At 42.1% G+C, this 22,010-nt stretch overlaps 1 protein-coding gene across 2 annotated transcripts in view; it reads left to right on the plus strand.

Moving 5' to 3' along the window:
- Positions 1-22,010, plus strand: part of top2b (DNA topoisomerase II beta) — a 98,021-nt gene that overhangs the window by 31,718 nt on the left and 44,293 nt on the right. For both annotated transcript variants that reach the window (XM_084313087.1, XM_084313088.1), the window contains exons 11-22: positions 268-406; positions 3,003-3,160; positions 5,280-5,405; positions 6,156-6,266; positions 8,548-8,653; positions 11,612-11,721; positions 12,626-12,718; positions 13,160-13,274; positions 13,516-13,637; positions 14,499-14,647; positions 17,690-17,921; positions 21,090-21,224. In XM_084313087.1, the coding sequence (XP_084169213.1) occupies positions 268-406; positions 3,003-3,160; positions 5,280-5,405; positions 6,156-6,266; positions 8,548-8,653; positions 11,612-11,721; positions 12,626-12,718; positions 13,160-13,274; positions 13,516-13,637; positions 14,499-14,647; positions 17,690-17,921; positions 21,090-21,224 (1,596 nt within the window). The remainder of the gene's footprint in view (positions 1-267; positions 407-3,002; positions 3,161-5,279; positions 5,406-6,155; positions 6,267-8,547; positions 8,654-11,611; positions 11,722-12,625; positions 12,719-13,159; positions 13,275-13,515; positions 13,638-14,498; positions 14,648-17,689; positions 17,922-21,089; positions 21,225-22,010) is intronic.

Raw genomic sequence — 22,010 nt, forward strand, 5'->3', positions numbered from 1 at the left:
AATGTTGCTGGAAAGAAAGAAAAGTTAGTCCTTTGTTCATCAATTATAAATGCAATGTGTACCGGTAATTGGTTTACACTAAACATAAGTATGTTGTATTCAGTCTAAACAATGATAACAAACTTAATTCATTTGAATGAATAGTGAATTGAACCAAACCCTGATTTGGAATGAGTCAACTCTACTTTTTTGTGATGTAGATTTTATTTTTTAAAGAATGAGAAAAAAAAAGTAATTTGTGTCCGTCTTTTTAACCTGCCCCCACAGGCGACCAACTGCGGGATCGTCGAGAGCATCCTCAACTGGGTGAAGTTCAAGGCCCAGACTCAGCTCAACAAAAAGTGCTCTTCTGTGAAACATAGCAAGATCAAAGGCATCCCCAAGCTAGACGACGCCAATGATGCTGGTGAGTTTACAATGGGGCCTGTTCAGAAGAATTCAGCCGGCAACAGGGACTGCACTGTTGTGGTTTCTGCTATTGTCTGTGGGTGGATCTATTCCACAAGTCCCCCCCCCCCCCCCAAAGTCAATCATGAATGTCAGTGTGCAAGCGCTTGTGAGGTCTGTGGATTCTCCAGTTCCTGTACCGTTAAATTACTGCTACTGAGCCTAGTTCATCTACTGTTATATTACTGCTACTGGGCCTAGTTCATCTACTGTTATATTACTGCTACTGAGCCTAGTTCATCTACTGTTATATTACTGCTACTGAGCCTAGTTCATCTACTGTTATATTACTGCTACTGGGCCTAGTTCATCTACTGTTATATTACTGCTACTGAGCCTAGTTCATCTACTGTTATATTACTGCTACTGAGCCTAGTTCATCTACTGTTATATTACTGCTACTGAGCCTAGTTCATCTACTGTTATATTACTGCTACTGAGCCTAGTTCATCTACTGTTATATTACTGCTACTGGGCCTCGTTCATCTACTGTTATATTACTGCTACTGGGCCTAGTTCATCTACTGTTATATTACTGCTACTGCGCCTCGTTCCTACACTGTTATATTACTGTCTTCAGGGCCCCAGATTCACGTTTTCCACTAGTAGCACCAGCACACCACAAATCAACATTCAGCATAACACATATTTCTTTCCAATTTTCTCAGTGTGCACTTTTGCGATGGTGCCTTGGGCACCGTGGTTAGCACTGTGTTGCCTCACAGCAAGGTCCTGGGTTCAAACCCCAGCAGGGGGCCTTTCTGTGTGGAGTTTTCATGTTCTTCCAGCTAGAGTTTTTGTGAGTTTCCTCCGGGTGCTCTGGTTTCCCCCACATTATAAAAAGACATGTATACTAGGCCAACCCGTATCCACCACTACATCTGGGATCCAGGAGATGGCGCCACAGGAGACGATCTTCCACGCCGGCAATGGGTTCTGCTGAACCGTTTAAGATCTGGGGTCGTCGCTTTAAAGCATCATTAAAGAAGTGGGGCCTGGCAGACAGCGCTGCATGTGAGTGTGGAGGCCCTGAGCAGACTGTTGACCACATCCTGACCATCTGCCCCCTATACAAACCACCCTCGGAAGCCAGCCTCTTTGATGTGGGACCAGAGTTAAGGGCATGGCTACAAGATACGGAGTTGGACCTCTGACGTTACACGAAAGAAGAAGAAGAGGGGGCCTTTCTGTGTGGAGTTTTCATGTTCTTCCAGCTAGAGTTTTTGTGTGGGTTTCCTCCGGGTGCTCTGGTTTCCCCCACATTATAAAAAGACATGTATACTAGGTATACCTTGCCGTTGCCCTTGACCAAGGTACTCTCATAGTCTCATTACAACTGGAGTCGGTCCCCGGCCGCCACACTGTGTCTGCCCCAGTGTGTGTCTGCACCAGTGTGTGTGTCTGCCCCACTGTGTGTCTGCACCAGTGTGTGTCTGCACCAGTGTGTGTGTCTGCCCCACTGTGTGTCTGCACCAGTGTGTGTCTGCACCAGTGTGTGTCTGCAGTGCACCAGTGTGTGTCTGCCCCAGTGTGTGTCTGCCCCACTGCTCCTAAATAGTTAGGATGGGTCACAATGCAGAGGACACATTTTCTCAAGGGCGGTTAAATAAAAGTGTAACTCGTATCCCAAAGTCAGTGTTGGTGCTGTGCCACTGCAGGAGAAATCTCTTCTGGATTAGTCTACTTACTCCTGGAATTTTAAGAGAATAGTAAGAATATTATCTGCATTTATTGAATATTATTAAATTCATCTTATAGATTTTGACTTGAGGACCTTTATCTTGAAAAGGTTTGCCCGGAAGTCCAATAATTCTGCTGCTTGCTTCACTTGACGCCTCCACTGAGCTATGAGCCATTCTATGGGGAGAAGTCTGCCTTTTTCTAGATCGCCTACTGATTTAGTTTAAATAGTCCTCTGTTGTAATTTTGGGACTACTGTCTATGGCAAGAAGGATGTTTATTGATGTTCATATGACATACAAAATTAAAATATGAATCAATATGTTATAAATAATGCCATTAAAAGCGAGGGCACGCGAGAGAGAGATGGGGAGACTTGTGTTGCTCTAGCCTCTGTTTGTTTCTCTCTCTCTCACTTACTTACTTACGGGGCGACTGGCTCAGGAGGTAGAGTGGTCGTCTGGTAATCAGAAGGTTCCCAGTTCGCTTCCCGGGCAGCATGTCAAAGTGTCGTTGAGCAAGACACTTAACCCCTAATTGCTCCCGATGAGTAGGTTGGCACCTTGCATGGTTGCCTCCGCTGTCGGTGTGTGAATGTGAGGAACAAAAATTGTAAAGCGCTATATGAATGCACCATTTACACACGATATACGATTTTTGCAATTCATGATTTTTTTTGTAGCATTATCTAAAATAAATGGTTGCACTCTGGTGCCCTTCACTGTGCCCAACTCCTATACTGTTGCATAACTCACCATTGAGCAAACCGGTTGCGCTGGTGTCAGAACAGCATTTCACCATAACAAACCACTGTGAGACATGGACACAGTTTTACATGACACCAATGCTGACCTGTGTGGTGTGTTTTGTTCCAGGTGGAAAACATTCCTCAGAGTGCACTCTGATCCTCACGGAGGGAGACTCTGCCAAGTCTCTAGCCGTCTCCGGCCTGGGGATCATCGGGCGTGATCGCTACGGGGTCTTCCCCCTGAGAGGGAAGATCCTAAACGTACGAGAGGCGACGCACAAGCAGGTACGTAATGGAATTATAATTAACAGTAAGTCTGAGACCACTTATCGATAATTATCGATAACTGCGTGAAATCAATATAGATTTTTTGTATGTGTAAATAAAAAAATACTTTAAATACTTTATACTATACTAAAATACTAGGTCTTGTGGCATGTTTTAGTTAAAACATCCCCATTTCATGTAAATGCAGTTGAATTGCAACTCTGCACTGTGCATTCAATATGCAGTGCACTCCTCCATCACATCCAGAGACCACAAAATGAGAAGGATCACTGGTAGTTTTGAATGGGTAAATCTGTAACACTAAAGATGGCGGCAACGACAAATAATTGCTCCAAAATAAACCTAAATTTGTTGTTTAAATAATAATATATATATATATATATATATATATATATTTTTAAATTAATAATAATTAGGGCGGTCAGGTGGCGTAGCAGAGATTGTGCTCATCACCAATGCAAGAGGCTGTGGTCTCGACTCCCGGAGAGTCAGCATTGCCTTGGCTTGGGCTGATCGCTATACTAACTCGTTTGGCTGAGTTAGGGGGAGGGAAGCCGTGGGTGGGTCCTGGGCGTTGTGGACAGCGACCCCTACAGTTCGGTCGGGGCGCCTGCACAGCGAGGGTAGGATCTGGAGAAAGGTAGTGTGACCTTCCACACGTTACACTCTCCCGGTGAGAATCTGCGCTGCCAGGCTGGCTGCCGGCTGGCTGCACATGTGTCGGAGGAAAGCATGTGACAGTCTCCGGCCTCCCGGACCAACGTTAGGGGGGGGTGCGCAACAACCAGGAAGGGGGTTGGGAATTGCCATAACGACTAACAGTGGGATGGTAGAAAAAATCGGAAAAAGGAGGGGGGAAAAGATAATAAAAAAAAATTATAATAATTAAAAAAATATATATTTATCGATAACATTTTTCCCGATATATCGATTCTTCCAAATGGCATATCGCCTCAGCCTTAATTAATAGGGATGGACACATACTGGTATAGGAGATGTGGCTGGTGCCGGGATTAAAGAGTATCGACACTCCCCCACTACTGATAGCTGATACCGTGAACATGTTAGCGATCAAAGCAAAGAAACATGTCAGATCTCTCTCAAATATTCATTTTTTGTCCAATGGCCCTAACGGGACAGCACAAGGTCCTTGAAGTGCTTAAAGTGAAGGCCTGGAATTCCTTGAAAACAGTAAAAAAAAAAAAAAAAAACTTTCACTGCCACACTACAGAAGGTTAACCCTTTACTGTGTGATAGTAAAGGGTTAACCTTCTGTAGTGTGGCAGTGAAAGGGTTAATCTGCTGTTGTGTGGCAGTGAAAGGGTTAAACAAGGTGCTTAAAAAGTCCTTGAAATTAAAATCAACTATTCGCATTGAAAGTTTTGTTCATCCATGATAAAATAGTTCTGAATCAAGAAATATAATTTGTTTTAATCTAAAGTGTAACTAATTGTCGGAAATTGGTTTTAAGACGTAAATATTGGATGCGATTATTTTCCCAATAAAAAAAAAAACAGCATTCAAAAGTGAATTGTATCCATTTAAATGCCCTTTTAAAATGAAAAATAGTGCTTGGAAAAGTACTTTAAAGTCCTTGAATTTCATTTAGCAATGTCTGTGGGAACCCTGGGATGGACACATACTGGTATAGGAGATGTGGCTGGTGCCGGGATAAAAGAGTATCGACACTCCCCCACTACTGATATCTGATACCGTGAACATGTTAGTGATTGGTGTTCAGTAAATGTAATCAGTCAGATTGGGGTTCAGCATTGTTCAGTAAATATAATCAGTAAATGTAATCAGTCAGATTGGTGTTCAGCTTTGTTCAGTAAATGTAATCAGTCAGATTGGTGTTCAGCATTGTTCAGTAAATGTAATCAGTCAGATTGGTGTTCAGCATTGTTCAGTAAATGTAATCAGTCAGATTGGTGTTCAGCATTGGTTTATGACTCAGAATCTGTACTGGCAGTACATCGCTGTCCATTTATCCCTAATGGTTAGATTATACAGTTGCAATACCTTGTCCGTTCACTTTGCCACCACCGGTACATGATTGATAGGTTACAATGACAAATAATATTACGTGGATTAACATTCCACTTTCTTCCAATAGATCATGGAAAATGCGGAGATCAACAACATCATCAAAATCGTCGGGCTTCAGTACAAGAAGAGCTACGAGGACCCGGAGTCGCTGAGGAGCTTGCGCTATGGCAAGATCATGATCATGACCGATCAGGTGTTATATCTTATCTCCCCAGCGTCCACAGTCAATGGAAGTTTCATAATAGAGGCCTTTCACAGAATGTTTAGAATGCCCATTTGTCCTCCATGTTGGAAGAAACAATGTTTGAATTGGTGTTTTATTGTTGTATTTTGTTGTTGTGTCTTGTAAATAAGTTAATGTGTTTCCAAGGTTTTACCTACTCTTGCCACTGCACAGAAATCATATTTTCTTTTGAAAATGGTTACAGCCAGCCATGTTGGAAGAAGGATAACTACACAAACATTCCGTGCAACGCCTCTATTGCATCACTTCTTTATTATTTATGGGACAGTTAAAATGATAATATTAGTTATTTTCAACCTTGGTCTTCTATTTCAATCGCCCGTCATCATACCAATAAATTCTGACCAAGATGTCAGGTGGACCACTAATGAGGGAGTTTTCTGGGTGCTTGTGTTGGCTGCAGCTCTCCTTACTGCAGCTCAGTCCAACAAGACAACGGAAATGCAAAAAAAAAAAAAAAAATGTCTTTTTGAACTCCGAGAGAGAGTCTTTTGTCTGGTCTGATCTATTGTCATTGTCTTGTGGTATTGAATAGCAGCCAACTGAGGCCGCCAGAAAACCACAACTCACTCTTTCGTGGTCCAGTTGGCAACATTGTGGTCTTAGATGCCGAACGATAGAAAAATAGTCTATGGTTATATAAACCAGAATCTTCCCCCTAAGTGCTGAAGCTATTTTGTGGTGGTTGTTCTTTCATAGGATCAAGACGGGTCCCATATCAAAGGTCTGCTGATTAACTTCTTCCACCACAACTGGCCCTCCCTGCTCAAACACACATTCCTGGAGGAGTTCATCACACCCATCGTCAAAGTAGGCTGGACACACACACTCTTTCTCTCTCTCTCTCTCTAGCCCTTTTCACACAGAACTTGTGGCATTATACCGCAATATGGATGATCTTTCCCCCCCCCCAATTTGCCAGCTTTGTGTTGTCCACACTCAAACTAGCAAAGACGTATAGGTGTGCGCCTTCAGACAGAATACTGTGATGCCGTGTTCCCAGAGTCCGATAGATGGAGATGCAGTGTGGATAGAATAGATGCAGGGTGGATAGAATAGATGCAGGGTGAATAGAATAGAATAGGTTCAGGGTGGATGGAATAGAATAGAATAGAAATACTTTTATTATCCCTTGGGAAATTTGACACTGCAAATCGCTCAACATTTAAACATTTAGACAGAACAGGTCATGAATTAGAATAATAAAACAAATCAAATCAAGTTGCCTAGGATAAGAGTCGAGTAAAATAGAATAAAAATGGAATAAAATATACAGTAAATAAATACAGTAAAATATACTGAGAGGCATCATAGCAGCATGGGGGAAGGGGGGTACAGGTAGTAAAAACAACACAAGCAGTGTAAACAAATAGGTCAATATAATTTACTATCTAACTGAAATATATATTCACAGTATTCACAGTGTCACATAAGGTGCAGTATGCATCAGGTAGTGTTATAATTTACTATCTAACTAACTGAAATATACATTATTCACAGTATCACAGTATCCACATAAGGTGCAGTATGCCTAAGGTAGTGTTATTGTCCTCCTTGGGTTCCTATTAGTCCTAGGTCAATGTCTGGCAGCAGTTGCTGCCCCCTGTTGGAGCCTGGAGGCCGCTAGTCGCGGCCTCCTGCCACTATGGAGCTGCCACTCTGTGCTCCGTGATGCAGTGAGGCACAGTGATGCATTGTATAGTCTGATGGCTGTTGGAATGAAGGACTTCCTGTGTCGTTCAGTGCTGCATTTGGGTAGTGTGAGCCTAGCACTGAACATGCTCCTCCTGTCAGCCAAGTCTGTGTATAGTGGGTGGGAGGGGTTTTCCCTGATGGCCTGGAGCTTAGCAAGGCTCCTCCTCTCCGCCACCCTCGCTAGGGAGTCCAGCTCCACCCCAACCACGCTACTGGCCTTCCTGACCAGCTTATCCAGCCTGGTTGTGTCCCCTGCTCTCATGCATGGTGGATAGAATACACGCAGTGTGGATAGAATAGATGCAGGGTGGATAGAATAGCACGCAGCAAGTTCTAAAATATGTCTCCAAAGGCATGCAAAGAAAAATACTATCAAAATGACAATGCATAACTCACAATGATTAGTTAAGACAAGCTTTCTCTAGGCTTTTGAAAATGTAGGGCAGACCTTGCTGGTAACGGGGCAGCCGATAGGAGAGGAACCTCAGTCTTTTTTTACGAGTCCAGGGCAGCCAGTTGATGTACCGTGAGCTTTTTTGCATCTTCACACATTGCATATTATTTTGATTTGGCATAAAACATGTAGCCTATTATTATTATTATTATTATTATTATTATTATTATTATTATTATTATTATTATTATTATTATTATTATTATTATTATTATTATTATTATTATTATTATTATTATTATTATTATTATTATTATTATTATTATTATTATTATTATTATTATTATTTATTATTATTATTATTATTATTATTATTATTATTACATCATGTGGTCAGCCTTGGCTTTGTTCTATTCATGCGACAACTGAGAGTTAAACTAAGCAATATTCCCACGTGTTGGTAGTTTTAGCGTTTTCTCGCGTTGCATGTTATTTTAATTAGACATAAAACATATTAAACATACATATTAACCTATTATTATTATTATTATTATTATATCATGTGTGCAGGTTGGTGGAACCTATTATTATTATTATATCATGTGCGCAGGTTGGTGGTGCGTGTTGGTGTGCTCTATCCCGCTATGGGATGTCCCTTACACACCGAAGCCGGCACGAAACCAACCTGACAATTTTACTAGACCTGAAGATGGCAAAATGCTGCATCAAATTTTACCCCCATTCTATGTTCGTTCCCTTCACACAGAACTGCATGCCGGGATAATGGGGTACAAATCCCAGCTTTACAACTATGGACAGTGTGAAAGGGGCTTCTGTCTCACACACACACACACACGCACACACGCACGCACGTATTGAAATTGGTCCAGATTTAATAAGCACATACATACAGGCTTCTCTAAGACCTGCTTATAGATATCGATGATGAGATTTCCGTTGCTGCAACACTCAGGGTTATGGATTTCTGTGCCCTGATTATAGGTGAACAAGAACAAGCAAGCGTTCGCCTTCTACAGCATTCCAGAGTTCGATGAATGGAAGAAAAACACGGAGAACTTCAAAACCTGGCATATAAAGTACTACAAAGGTTTGTTCCTTCAATAGATTAGACTAAAATGTATTGTCGCCATTTGGCACAAGTACAGTACAACGAAAAGAAGTTGGCATCTGACCAGAGTGCATATGTAACAGTAAATTGCATTAACAATATACAAGTGATAAAATGGGTATACATAATGAGTTACTGAGTAATATACCGTAATTCCTCTAATAGTAACCCCGGCTTGTATTTGTTTCAACTGTAGCGGGTACCAGGCTTGTATTAGGAGGAGGCCTGTATAAGAGGGAGGCCTATATTTCAAATTTTCAAACGGATCATAATGAATAAATCAACATTTTGTGTCAGGTTGAACCCAGTAAAATGTACTGGGTTCATTTATTGAAACCAAGTACTGTATGAAATAGTAAACAGTGCAATTACAGGTGGTCACTGGTCATTTCAACGTTTTCAAAGTGAAATCAAGTAACTAGCTCAGTATGCAGCTCAGTATATTAGTAACCCGGCTTGTATTAGGAGGCCGGCTTATAATTGCTTAGCTCAAGAGCGCACCCGGCCATTAATAGAGACCGGCTTGTATTTGAGACCCGGTTACTATTAGAGGAATTACGGTAAATGCTAAACTGATATATCCTATACTGATGTACAGTTTAATTATGTACAGTGATACAGGTATACCTATACTATGGTAGTACTGGCCAGTGGTATAACTAGTATGGGTTATATACTGATATCATATAATATATATCACTCTGTATTGAGCCCGCATCAATCAGTTTTTAGGGCAAACGATGGCACTATCACAGCCACTACTCTAGTTGTAAATAAATGATTAAGCACAAAAGAAAACATTGTGCTTCCCTTTTTGTAGATTTGTCAAAAGCATTTGACACAGTTGACCACTCTTCTATTGCAAAGGTTAATCAATGTTGGCTTTGACACATCTGCCTGCAAATGGTTTCCGAGAGACATCAATGTGTCAAAATGACAAATGTCCAGTGTACATTTAAATGCCATATAGATAACCCTGCAAGTAAACTGCAACAGAAGGTTGGCTTTTTGTACAGAAACAAACATATTTTCCTATGCTTAGCAGAGCCTGGTTTTGATTATGGAGATATAGTTTATAGACATGCTGCTGCTTCCACTCTAAAACCTCTGTACTCTGTATAACAGTCTGCCCTTGGATTGATCACAGCTGACAGATATCGTACCCACAGCAGAGAGACATGACTTGCATTGGTTTCTGTATAAAGCCATTATTGATGATCTTTCACCCTGCATCACTTCAATACTGCAACACTTTAACATGAGCGGGCACACACTCATGCCGCACACTTATGGCCAAAAGGAAAGGCCACTTTAAATTAGAATAACAGGAACAGTGTATTGCACTACCAAAGCTACCTAGCATGTCCTATATGCTCTGTAAATAACTATGTACAGATACCGAGATGTCACACCATGTTACCTGTTACCTGTTTATTGCACAATGTTGTTTTTTATTGGATTCTATTATATGTTGTACCACTGTATTGCACATCGTTGAGGGCAAGACCACCCGCATTTCATTGTATACTTGTATGCCGTGACAATTAAAACTCTTGACTTGACTTGATACTGACCTGGAACTCTGGACACTATCATACTCGCTCTGGTGATTGGCTTATGCTTAACTCATTGAACGCCGATCACGATGATAGTCGGGTTAACTCGCCATCGCTTGAGCGCCAATCGCGAGTATAGTCGGGTTTTAATCGTTATTTCTTTTATTAGCGATATCCATTCATTTTTATCCATCCAACCTGATGTTATCGTTGGGAATGGGTCTGAGCTCGCAAAAGGGCAAATACCGCCGCCTATCGTCTCCCGGATGGTATTGCACATCATTGGATTGGATTGGCTGGGGATGTGCATCAAAAAGAAAAACTCCGGTCCAGGTTTTCCTTTTTGGGCATGCAGTATCAGATAACAGATGGACTGGGGGCACTCAGAGCAGCGTGGATTATGTGTTTTGGAGATATAACGTTGGATCAATAAACGCGATCAATATTTGGAATGGCGATCAGGAATTGGATTAATCTTTTTGCAGAACATCAGATGTGAGGTAAGGAATCTATGTTACCAGTCTTGGGTTAATCAGATGTTTTTTTCACAGCGATCACAACATGTGTGTGTGTGTGTGCCGTTGGTGCTGAGCAAGGCACGGATAAGCGATATTTCATCCCGCTTTTGTATCGTGCATAAGGACACATATACTATCGATAATCTAGCGTTTATTTGAAAACTATTCATAAATCAGCCGAAAAATGACAACGTGTTTTGTGTATTCCACTAAAGGGCTATTATCGCGTATGTCTCTGGAATTACTAGAAATTCCAAAACTATACTCGTATTCAAAACGGTATAAAACGGAAATGTACAGATGAAAAAACTATCTGTTTCGTACATGTTGACTGCAAGCAAGTCATTGATAAGCGACGGGTGTATTAGACCCATAGCCATAATTTAAGATATATTTTAAGCACTTGCAAATATCCCTGTCCTCCCATTGATTAAAGCGCTGGCGTACTAGGCCTAATTTCCCGGAAGGGGCTCGGCGGTCAATGAGTTGAGGTCCCCAGAGTTTGCACTGAATTAGGAAAATCTGCTTTTAGTTTATGTGCCCCCGACATGTGGAATGTTTTGCAAAGCACCTTAAAACTCATTGGTCAGTTTAAATCTATAATGGCCAACCATTTCACCTCAGTCTGTAACTGTTTTGATTGATTTGAATTGTTTAACTGATTGACTTTTCTGTTTTTATATTGTTTTTGTATTATACATTGTTCCTCTTGACGTCACTGTAAATGAGAGCCTGCTCTCAATGATCTTTAAAGATTGAATGAATGAATATACAGGTATATATGGAGATATGCCATTCCCAATAGTAAACAGAAAGTACATGCTCTCTTATGAGTATATATTTTTTAATATCTTGTGTTCTAGGTTTGGGTACAAGTACAAGCAAAGAGGCGAAGGAGTATTTTGGAGACATGGAGAAGCACCGGATCACGTTCAGATACAGCGGCACGGAGGACGACGCTGCCATCACTCTGGTGAGTTTGATACAAGCGAGCGTTTTATCATTGGGTCCCTGTCGTCACGGAACACCTCTTGGGTGAGAAGTTGTGGAATTTCAAGTGCTTTTCTTTTTCTGGGACTGGAGGAGTTATAATGATAAATAACCAGACTGGGGGAGTTAGAATAATACATAAACAGACTGGAGAAGTTACAATGATAAATAACCACACTGGAGAAGTTACAATAATAAATAACCACACTGGAGAAGTTACAATAATAAATAACCAGACTGGAGAAGTTACAATAATAAATAACCAGACTGGAGAAGTTACAATAATAAATAACCACACTGGAGAAGTTACAATAATAAATAACATGGATATGTGTTGCACTGACGCCACTATATCACTACCTATACTGAGTACTATACTGAGTACTAAGATGTACTGATGCAGAGTCTACTCTCCAATGGATCCGTTGATTTCCCTGATCAATAAAGACCTGAACCGTTTTGGCCAAAAAAAATTGTCATCTTGTTCTCTATTAGAGAGATCAAACATTCCTCTTATGTGTCATAACAACATTACATAATTTTCTTTAACATACCTCTGTGTCACAAAGACGTAATAAAATATTTTTCTGACATGTTACACTTGGTATCGGATTTGAGTAATGTGGAAACTCTCCCATACCTAATTTTGGCTTTGGCATTCGGTTAAGCAGAAAGGCCTTTGAACATGAGAGATACGGACACATGTCGATGGAATTAGATTTATAAAAAATAAACCTGTGGCAAAGCCTGACATCCTCATTCAGAGCATGTGTTCTAATAACAGCCACTCTTCAACCGTCTCCTCAGCATCTCCGCTCAGCATGGTGATGTTCTAATGAGAGGTTGAGTTTGATCTTCAGCGTGTGTGTTTTTCTTCTTTGCTCCAGGCCTTCAGTAAGAAGAAGACGGATGACAGGAAGGAGTGGCTGACGAACTTCATGGAGGACAGGCGTCAGAGGAGAATGCACGGCCTGCCTGAGGTGGGTGGTGGTCTGGGCGGTGCCTCTGCCCGGGTGCTGGCAGAGAACGCACGGCTCTGATGAGGAGAAGAAAGAGGAGACGTTTGTTTTGATGTCTTTGTTTAGTTTGGATGTCTCTTGTCTTTGCTTTGATGCAAGGTTTCACGCCCACTGTGGGAATACCTTGGACTCTGCATCACAAAGTCTTAATTCGGCATCACATTCCTGTTTGATTGGCTGGTACCCCCCCCCCCCTTGAAATGGAAATGTCTTGGGAAAAACCAGTCGACTCGGATCGGTTTGATTGACACTTTTGTAAATGACACTTGTTTGCTCCCGATGTTAAGCACAGACCTTTTCTCCCCTGCCAGAACCGATCAGACAAGAAGCCACACACGTTAGAGCATTGATTCGATCATTCAAGTCTCCTCCTTATTTATTTATTTACTTTTCATCCTCCAGCAATACTTGTATGGGACCCAAACAAAACACCTCTCCTACAACGACTTCATCAACAAAGAGCTCATCCTCTTCTCCAACTCTGACAACGAGAGATCCCTTCCATCCTTGGTCGACGGTACGTTCAGAACGCCACCTCTCCCTGGAGACACCCCCCTCCCCCGCCCTGCTGCCTTTGTTCCGCTGTTTTGTTGTCAACTGGCTTTGAAGTTTGAATAAGAAAATATATATATGGCCTGGAAACTTTTGTAGTCGTCTCACCAAAGCTCTTCCGCCGTCTCCTTGAAGTCCTGTTGTGGGAGCTCCGACTGGTGGGGGTTTATTTTTTGATGATGCCACCTGTGTTGTTGTGTGTCTAGGCATGAAGCCGGGTCAGAGGAAGGTCCTGTTCACCTGCATGAAGAGGAACGACAAGAGGGAGGTGAAGGTGGCCCAGTTGGCCGGTTCAGTGGCCGAGATGTCGGCTTACCACCACGGAGAGGTACAGAGATACACATCACACCTCATCTATATTACCACCACGGAGAGGTACAGAGATACACATCACACCTCATCTATATTACCACCACAGAGAGGTACAGAGATACACATCACACCTCATCTATATTACCACCACGGAGAGGTACAGAGATACACATCACACCTCATCTATATTACCACCACAGAGAGGTACAGAGATACACATCACACCTCATCTATATTACCACCACAGAGAGGTACAGAGATACACATCACACCTCATCTATATTACCACCACAGAGAGGTACAGAGATACACATCACACCTCATCTATATCTATATTAACATCACACTGAGCGTAATGCCAGTGTCACAGTGTCTTATAGTATTGATATGTTGTCAGTGTCTTATAGTATTGATTTATTGTCATTGTCTTTTGTATTGATCTATTGCCAGTGTGTTATAGTATTGATTTATTGTCAGTGTCTTATAGTATTGATCTATTGCCAGTGTCTTATACTATTGATCTATTGTCAGTGTCTTATAGTATTGATATGTATAGCCAGTGTCACACTTATTGTCTTACAGTATTGCTCAGTGCAGGAACGGTTAAAGTACAAGACAGTGAATCAGATATTGCTCCCAAATTTGCAGGAACGACAAATAAAATCACACCAAAATCTTCCCAGATAATTATTCTGAAGTCTGGTATTTGCATTCAATTCAGTCACATCTTGGAAATTAAACATCTCAACTTCCAGACAGTCATATGGCAACAGCAACATCATAGCAACATGATACTGATGCAGTACTGATTGCAATGCTGAATGAAAGTTGACAGAATATGTACAACATGAATATGTTTTTCTTTTTGTCCAATCAGCAAGCTCTGATGATGACCATCGTGAACTTGGCGCAGAACTTTGTGGGCAGCAACAACGCCAACATCCTGCAGCCCCTGGGTCAGTTCGGTACCCGCATCAACGGGGGCAAGGACGCTGCCAGCCCCCGTTACATCTTCACCATGCTCAGGTAAAGACGCTGCCAGCCCCCGTTACATCTTCATGCTCAGGTAAAGACGCTGCCAGCCCCCCTTACATCTTCACCATGCTCAGGTAAAGACGCTGCCAGCCCCCGTTACATCTTCACCATGCTCAGGTAAAGACGCTGCCAGCCCCCCTTACATCTTCATGCTCAGGTAAAGACGCTGCCAGCCCCCGTTACATATTCACCATGCTCAGGTAAAGACGCTGCCAGCCCCCCTTACATCTTCATGCTCAGGTAAAGACGCTGCCAGCCCCCCTTACATCTTCATGCTCAGGTAAAGACGCTGCCAGCCCCCCTTACATCTTCACCATGCTCAGGTTTACCACCTCTTCTCTCTCTGTTGGACGACATGCTTGACATAGTTAGACACTGGTAACGGAAGAGCAGCTTTGTCTCAATTGTTTGCCCCCAACTTTGTGGCAAGGCTTAATATAGTATCAATGATGTCTTTTGATATCCTTTATGGATGAATTGATACATTTACTTTGAATAATTTAGCTGATGCCATCATCTGAAGCCACTTACAATTGTGGAGCTAGTGATACTAATGATGGGCTGATGGAACTGGAGTACTGGATATCAGGCCAATACCAGAGTTACCCCAATAATAACATCCAATACCAATAACTACATAAAACATCAAAGCAAATACCGTAATTCCTCTAATAGTAACCCCGGCTTGTATTTGTTTCAACTGTAGCGGATACCAGGCTTGTATTAGGAGGAGGCATGTATAAGAGAGAGGCCTATATTTCTAATTTTCAAACAGATCATAATGAATAAATCAACATTTTGTGTCAGTTTGAACCCAGTCAAATGTACTGGGTTCATTTATTGAAACAAAGTACTGTATGAAATACGGTAGTAAACAGTGCAATTACAGGTGGTCAAAAAAAGTAAAATAAAGTAAAATAGTGCAATCACAATACTGGTATAATAATAATAACTTAATTTTATACAATTCTGAGGTAGGCTTACTCTCTTGGTAAACATTAACACCATACCATTATATGGTATTTACTGCACAGCCAGGCCAGCATATAACAACAATAACAAAATATACCCGGCTTGTATTAGGAGGCCGGCTTATAATTGCTTAGCTCAACAGCGCACCCGGTCATTAATAGAGACCCGGTTTTTAATTGAATACCGGTTACTATTAGAGGAATTACGGTACATTTCTACATGTCAACATTATGGAGGATGTGCTTACCGTGATACCAATTTCCTCTTTGTGCGTTCAGTAGAAGACTATCCGGTTGCAAGCTAGCCTAGCTTAGCACAAATGAATGGAAGTGAATATGGACCACTAGCCTAGTTAACATTTCTGGGAGGTGTGTTTTAGGCCAGCTGGTCTCTATCCGCTTCCATTAATTTGTGCTAAATTAGGCTAGCTTGAAACCGGATAGCTACTGAATGCACAGAGAAGTAATTGGTATCTATCTTCTTGTCTGACTCTGGAGAAGACTGTAAGCATATCTCTCATAATGTTGACGTGTTGCTTTAACACATAGAAGGATGCTAGATCTCCCTAATGAAGGACATTGATTACATTGTATTGTTGGATTATATCATGTCTGTCCATTGACCCCAAGCTAATGGTCTGAGGGTGTTGCTCTGGGAGAAACCTTTTCGGGACAAATGAGATAGAATAGAAATACTTTATTCATCCCCAGGGAAATTTGGCACTACAAATCGCTCACAGTAACCAGTAAACATTTAGGTAGTGTGGCAACCCCAAGCCACCACTGGGCTGGGTGATTGAAGGACGCTACGTAACGGCCCAATGGCTAGGCGCTGCCCATATTTGGGCGTCCGCTTCCAGACGCACCTGCCGCTAGAAGGCCATCAAGACTAGCGAATCACGACGCGATGTGCGTGTTGAGGAGGGTGAACAAAATAGGGCCCAAAGACACCCTCTCACTCTCTCATATCAAGGGCGAGGAGATGGACCGGTAAGCGGAAAAGCCGCCCGGAAGACGGTCTAAGTGGAAGTCAGAGAGAGAGTGAGGAGAACCGTGAAATGTTTGTTTGATTAGAAAATAAAGAGAAAGTATTATTTTGGGAAACACAACTCGTCTGTCTGTCGTTTTATTCTGCCACCCCTACACCTAGAATTGCCACAGTAGACAAAAACAATGAGATCTCATCTCATTGAGTTTATGGAAACGAATGATACCGGTGATGTCTCTGACATCATCATGGCAGATGATCATGATGATCATGGCAGAGGAGAGGCTGATTCGTGCGGCGTCTCTGACAACCCAGTAATATACGACCTAACGCAGATGACTCAACAATAAGCACTCCCTGCGCTTTGGAAGCGCTCTGGGCATTCATATTTTTTATATCCAAAGCGCTCCGCCTTGAAAAAAACGCTTTCTGTGGACACAGCGCCTTAAGGTGGTATTGAGAGGGCACATTATATCTTTCTGTGGACACAGCGCCTTAAGGTGGTATTGAGAGGGCACATTATACCTTATATCTGAAAAGAGAGAAAGACGTAAGCGCTTGGCTGAAATTGAAACGCAGCTTCCCCCGTTGGAGCAGGTTTACAGACTCTCACAATCCCAAATGGACCTAAATAATATTTTTTAAATTGAAGTATGAATACAACTCTATTCTGGGCAAGCAGGTTAGCACCCTCCTCCTTAAACTCAGACAGAAGCACTTGTTACAACAAGCCTCTTATCTTCCATGTTTTGGTACAGTTGTGCTCACATTTGCAATCGTTCCGTGCCCGGGGGACGCTGATTCGTTCGCCAGACGACCTTTTCAAGTGGTCCCGGACACGGAGCGGTTATCCAACCCCGGGGACGGAACGCAGTGTTCTCACTACACTACTTTTGCGGCAATCGTGCTCGGAAACGGCCCCCGGATGCCTAGTGTGAAAGCACCCTTAAGTCTGTATTCAGTCAAATAAATGGATCAGGTGTAATTGGTATCCGACAAAAGATATAGCATTGTTATCGGCATTGTCGCAGGTGTATCTGTACCTCTCTCATATCCGCCTCTCTCCCCCCTCAGTCCCCTGGCCAAGCTGCTGTTCCCAGCAGTGGACTCCAACCTGCTGAAGTTCCTGTGGGACGACAACCAGAAGGTGGAGCCAGAGTGGTACATTCCCATCATCCCCATGGTGCTGGTGAACGGCGCAGAGGGCATCGGCACAGGCTGGGCCTGCAAGATCCCCAACTACGACCCCAGAGAGATCGTCAACAATATCAACCGCATGCTCAACCACCAGGAGCCGCTGCCCATGGTAAACACACGGCAGGCAGGGAGCTTTTTGGACAACTTGCTCAATGCATCCTGCATTCTACCCATTCTACAATCTGTTAATAAAAGTTTCAATTTGATTGATTGAAATTTGTATTAACTGATTGCAGAATGGGTAGAATACAGTAAGGCTCAATACACACAATTGTTAAGGGGATGCAGACCAGAGAAAGACTTTCATCTTGTTTACACCAGGGTCCCCCATTTTCAATTCATAATTAATTGTAAGTAGGGTGCAACTAGCACCGTGCAATCCATTCTTTGTGGATCTAGCCCCCAGAATGCACCTGTACTGCAACGTGTAGGTGCAGCAAAGCAGCGTTGAATGAATGAATGAATGAAAACTTTATTAACAGATTGCAGAATGGGTACAGTACAGTACAGCTCAATACATACAATTGTTAAGGGGATGCAGACCAGAGAAAGACTTTCGTCTTGTTTACATCAGGGTCCCCCATTTTCAATTCATCGTAACATATATGACATACATGACATACAGATAGACAGTACTGCTACATCTATACATTTCTGACATACCAGATTTGCAATTACAGTACTGTTTGTGATACAAAAAGAGTCCAGAAAGAAAAGAGTATATACATTAGGGGGGGGGGGGGGGGGGGGGGGGGGTTGGGTAGGAGGGGTGGGTGAGAAAGACCCAGAATGCACCTGTACTGCAACTTGTAGGTGCAGCAAAGCAGCGTTCAATGAGAAAGACCCAGAATGCACCTGTACTGCAACGTGTAGTTGCAGCAAAGCAGCGTTCAATGAGAAAGACCCAGAATGCACCTGTACTGCAACGTGTAGGTGCAGTGTTCAATGAGAAAGACCCCGAATGCACCTGTACTGCAACGTGTAGGTGCAGCAAAGCAGCGTTCAATGAGAAAGACCCAGAATGCACCGGTACTGCAACGTGTAGTTGCAGCAAAGCAGCATTCAATGAGAAAGACCCAGAATGCATCTGTACTGCAACGTGTAGGTGCAGCAAAGCAGCGTTCAATGAGAGAAACCCAGAATGCACCTGTACTGCAACGTGTAGTTGCAGCAAAGCAGCGTTCAATGAGAAAGACCCAGAATGCATCTGTACTGCAACGTGTAGGTGCAGCGTTCAATGAGAGAGACCCAGAATGCACCTGTACTGCAACATGTAGATGCAGCAAAGCAGCGTTCAATGAGAAAGGGGCAACAGCAGACTGATGGCAGGTGCAGTCTAGGGATGCACCGATCCGATATTATTATCTGATATCGGCCCCGATATGACTAAAATTGCTGGATCGGGTATCGGTAAAAAAATTATAATAATCGGATTTTTTTTTATATAATAATAAAAAAATTTATAATTAACAATTCAGTACAGTTATATATGTGTTAATTTGTAAAATGTTGTTTCACTAAGTTAGGAAAGTAATTTTTTAAGTCATGCCTGATGTTGCCTTGCACAAAAGTGTCTCTTCCACACAGTGAGGCATACAGTTTATTAATTGAACAATGGGTATTGGATCGGTACTCTGTAGGGCTAGGCGATTCTTGCTAAACTGTGAATCACGATTTTTCTCTAAGAATTGAGATCACGATTCTCTCACACGATTCTTATTTTTTCAATAAAATCATTTATTGCACTCTTAACACATTGGACGCCAGACCCGAGATAAGTCGGGTTAACTCGCCATTGCTTGAGCGCCAAACCCGAGAAAAGTCGGGTTTTGGTCGTTATTTATTTTATTCGCTATTTCCATTCATAATCCATGGAGGGAGCCTGATATTATCATTGAGAATGGGTCTGAGATCGCAAACGTCCATTACCGCCGCCTAACGCCTTGCGGCCAGTATTGCACATCCTTGGAATCTCTCTGGCTCAGCCTGTACGTCGATCTAAAAAGTCCGGTCCGGGATTTCCTAGTCGGGCAGTAGTAACGTTTATAACACATGGATTGGGGAGAATCATGCACCGCCGATTAATGTACTTTGGTGGATTATGTTGGCAACACAATTGACATCAATACTTGGAATGGCGATCAGATGATTGGAATATACTTTTTGTAGTACATCCTAGTCAAGGTAAGTGCTATATGGTATCAATCTTGCGTTGATCCGAGCATGCCTTCGTTGTGATCTGAAAGTGTTATTGTAACGTTACTCCACAACGTATGCCGTTGGTGACGATCGAAGCATAGAACCCCCCATGCATGCATGATGAAACATAATACCAATAATATAGCGTTGATTTCAGATTGATTGTTGATCGGAGCGAGGAATGGCGCGGTTTCTAGCACTAAACGCTGCTTAGCTGCGTTTCCTGGGATTACACAGAATTACTCTAAAACTATACTCATATTCACCACGGTATAAAACAGGAATGTATGGATGAGAAAATTATCAGTTTTTTGCATCTTGACCAGAAGAAACTCAATGACAATCGACTATATTATTAGATCCATACCTATAATATTTAATATAGTTTTAGCACTGCAAACACCGGCATGTATCCCCATTCATTAAAGCGCTGGCACACACGGCCATTCGGCCCACAGCGACCTCTGGCGCTGAATGTGTTAAACAGACAACATAACATATATCAAAGTGCTTGACTTAAACTTAAACCTAACATATATCAAAGTGCTTGACTTAAACTTAAAAGTCTCTTGTAACATACAAAATAACTCAAGTCAGAATCGTCATTTAAAAAAGTTCAAAGTATAAATAAATAATAATAATAAAAAAAAGTTTATACTTTTTTTTATTATTATTTTTTAATTAAAAAAATCATCATAATTTAGAAATGAGATTGCATAGGTCTATGAATCGAGATCGCGATTTCTTTTCGATTAATTGCCCAGTTCTAGTACTCGGTACTGAAAAAGTCGGATCGGTGCATCCCTGCAGTCCAGAACAACAGTGCTGTAAACTGGTTACTTTTCATCTAGCCTGATGGGTCAGACCCATGGAACTATGCTAAACAAGGTATCTGTAATGGAATACATTTTAAAAGTAGCTGTCCCAGTGAGTTACCACAATTTGCCATGCATAGCCCACACCATGCATAGCCCACACCATGCATAGCCCACACCATGCATAGCCCATTTAGCCCATGTTTGTTGAAACATATATCAATGTCTGGATTTCTCTCTCTTTTCCATCTTTCCCCAATCAGCTCCCCAGCTACAAGAACTTCAAAGGGGTGATCCACGAGGTGGGTCAGAACCAGTACCTGGTCAGTGGGGAGGTGTCGGTCATGGACAAGAACACCATTGAGATCACAGAGCTGCCCGTCCGTACATGGACACAGGTAACCAGGCACATGGCACCAAAGAGCATATTGACCACACATATTTACCCTGTGTTCAGACAGCATATTGACCACACATCTTTACCCTGTGTTCAGACAGCATATTGACCACACATCTTTACCCTGTGTTCAGACAGCATATTGACCACACATCTTTACCCTGTGTTCAGACAGCATATTGAGCACACATCTTTACCCTGTGTTCAGACAGCATATTGACCACACATCTTTACCCTGTGTTCAGACAGCATATTGACCACACATCTTTACCCTGTGTTCAGACAGCATATTCACCACACACCTTTACCCTGTGTTCAGACGGCATATTCACCACACATCTTCACCCTGTGTTCAGACGGCATGTTATGTGACATTTCACCTCAATTTAACTTTGTCTGAATTTGACTCAAACAAGGACATTTGAGCTCAGCAGTAGTGTAGTCGTGTAGTGCAGTAGTGTAGTGGAGTATTGTAGTGTAGAAGTGTAGTATTGTAGTGCAGACATGCACAAACTCTGGACCCTTTGGACATGTTTTCTATTCCTAATTTAAAACATATGTTTTAGTAAATTTGTGTTTTCCATTCCCAGAGAAATTATGGAAAATGTCCAGAAGGTTTTGGAAACGGCATGGACATTTGTTAAGCGTGGCTCCTGGTACATCTAGTTATCCTTTGAAGGAATTAAGACATCCTTAAGTCTCAAGCAATTGCTATAGCTGATGAAAATAAAACTGAAACATTCAAATCTATTATTCAACACTAAAATGTACCAGATAAGATAGACAT

The sequence above is a fragment of the Notolepis coatsorum genome, assembly GCF_963971535.1.
Source record: "Notolepis coatsorum genome assembly, chromosome: 4".
Taxonomy (NCBI): Eukaryota; Metazoa; Chordata; class Actinopteri; order Aulopiformes; family Paralepididae; genus Notolepis; species Notolepis coatsorum.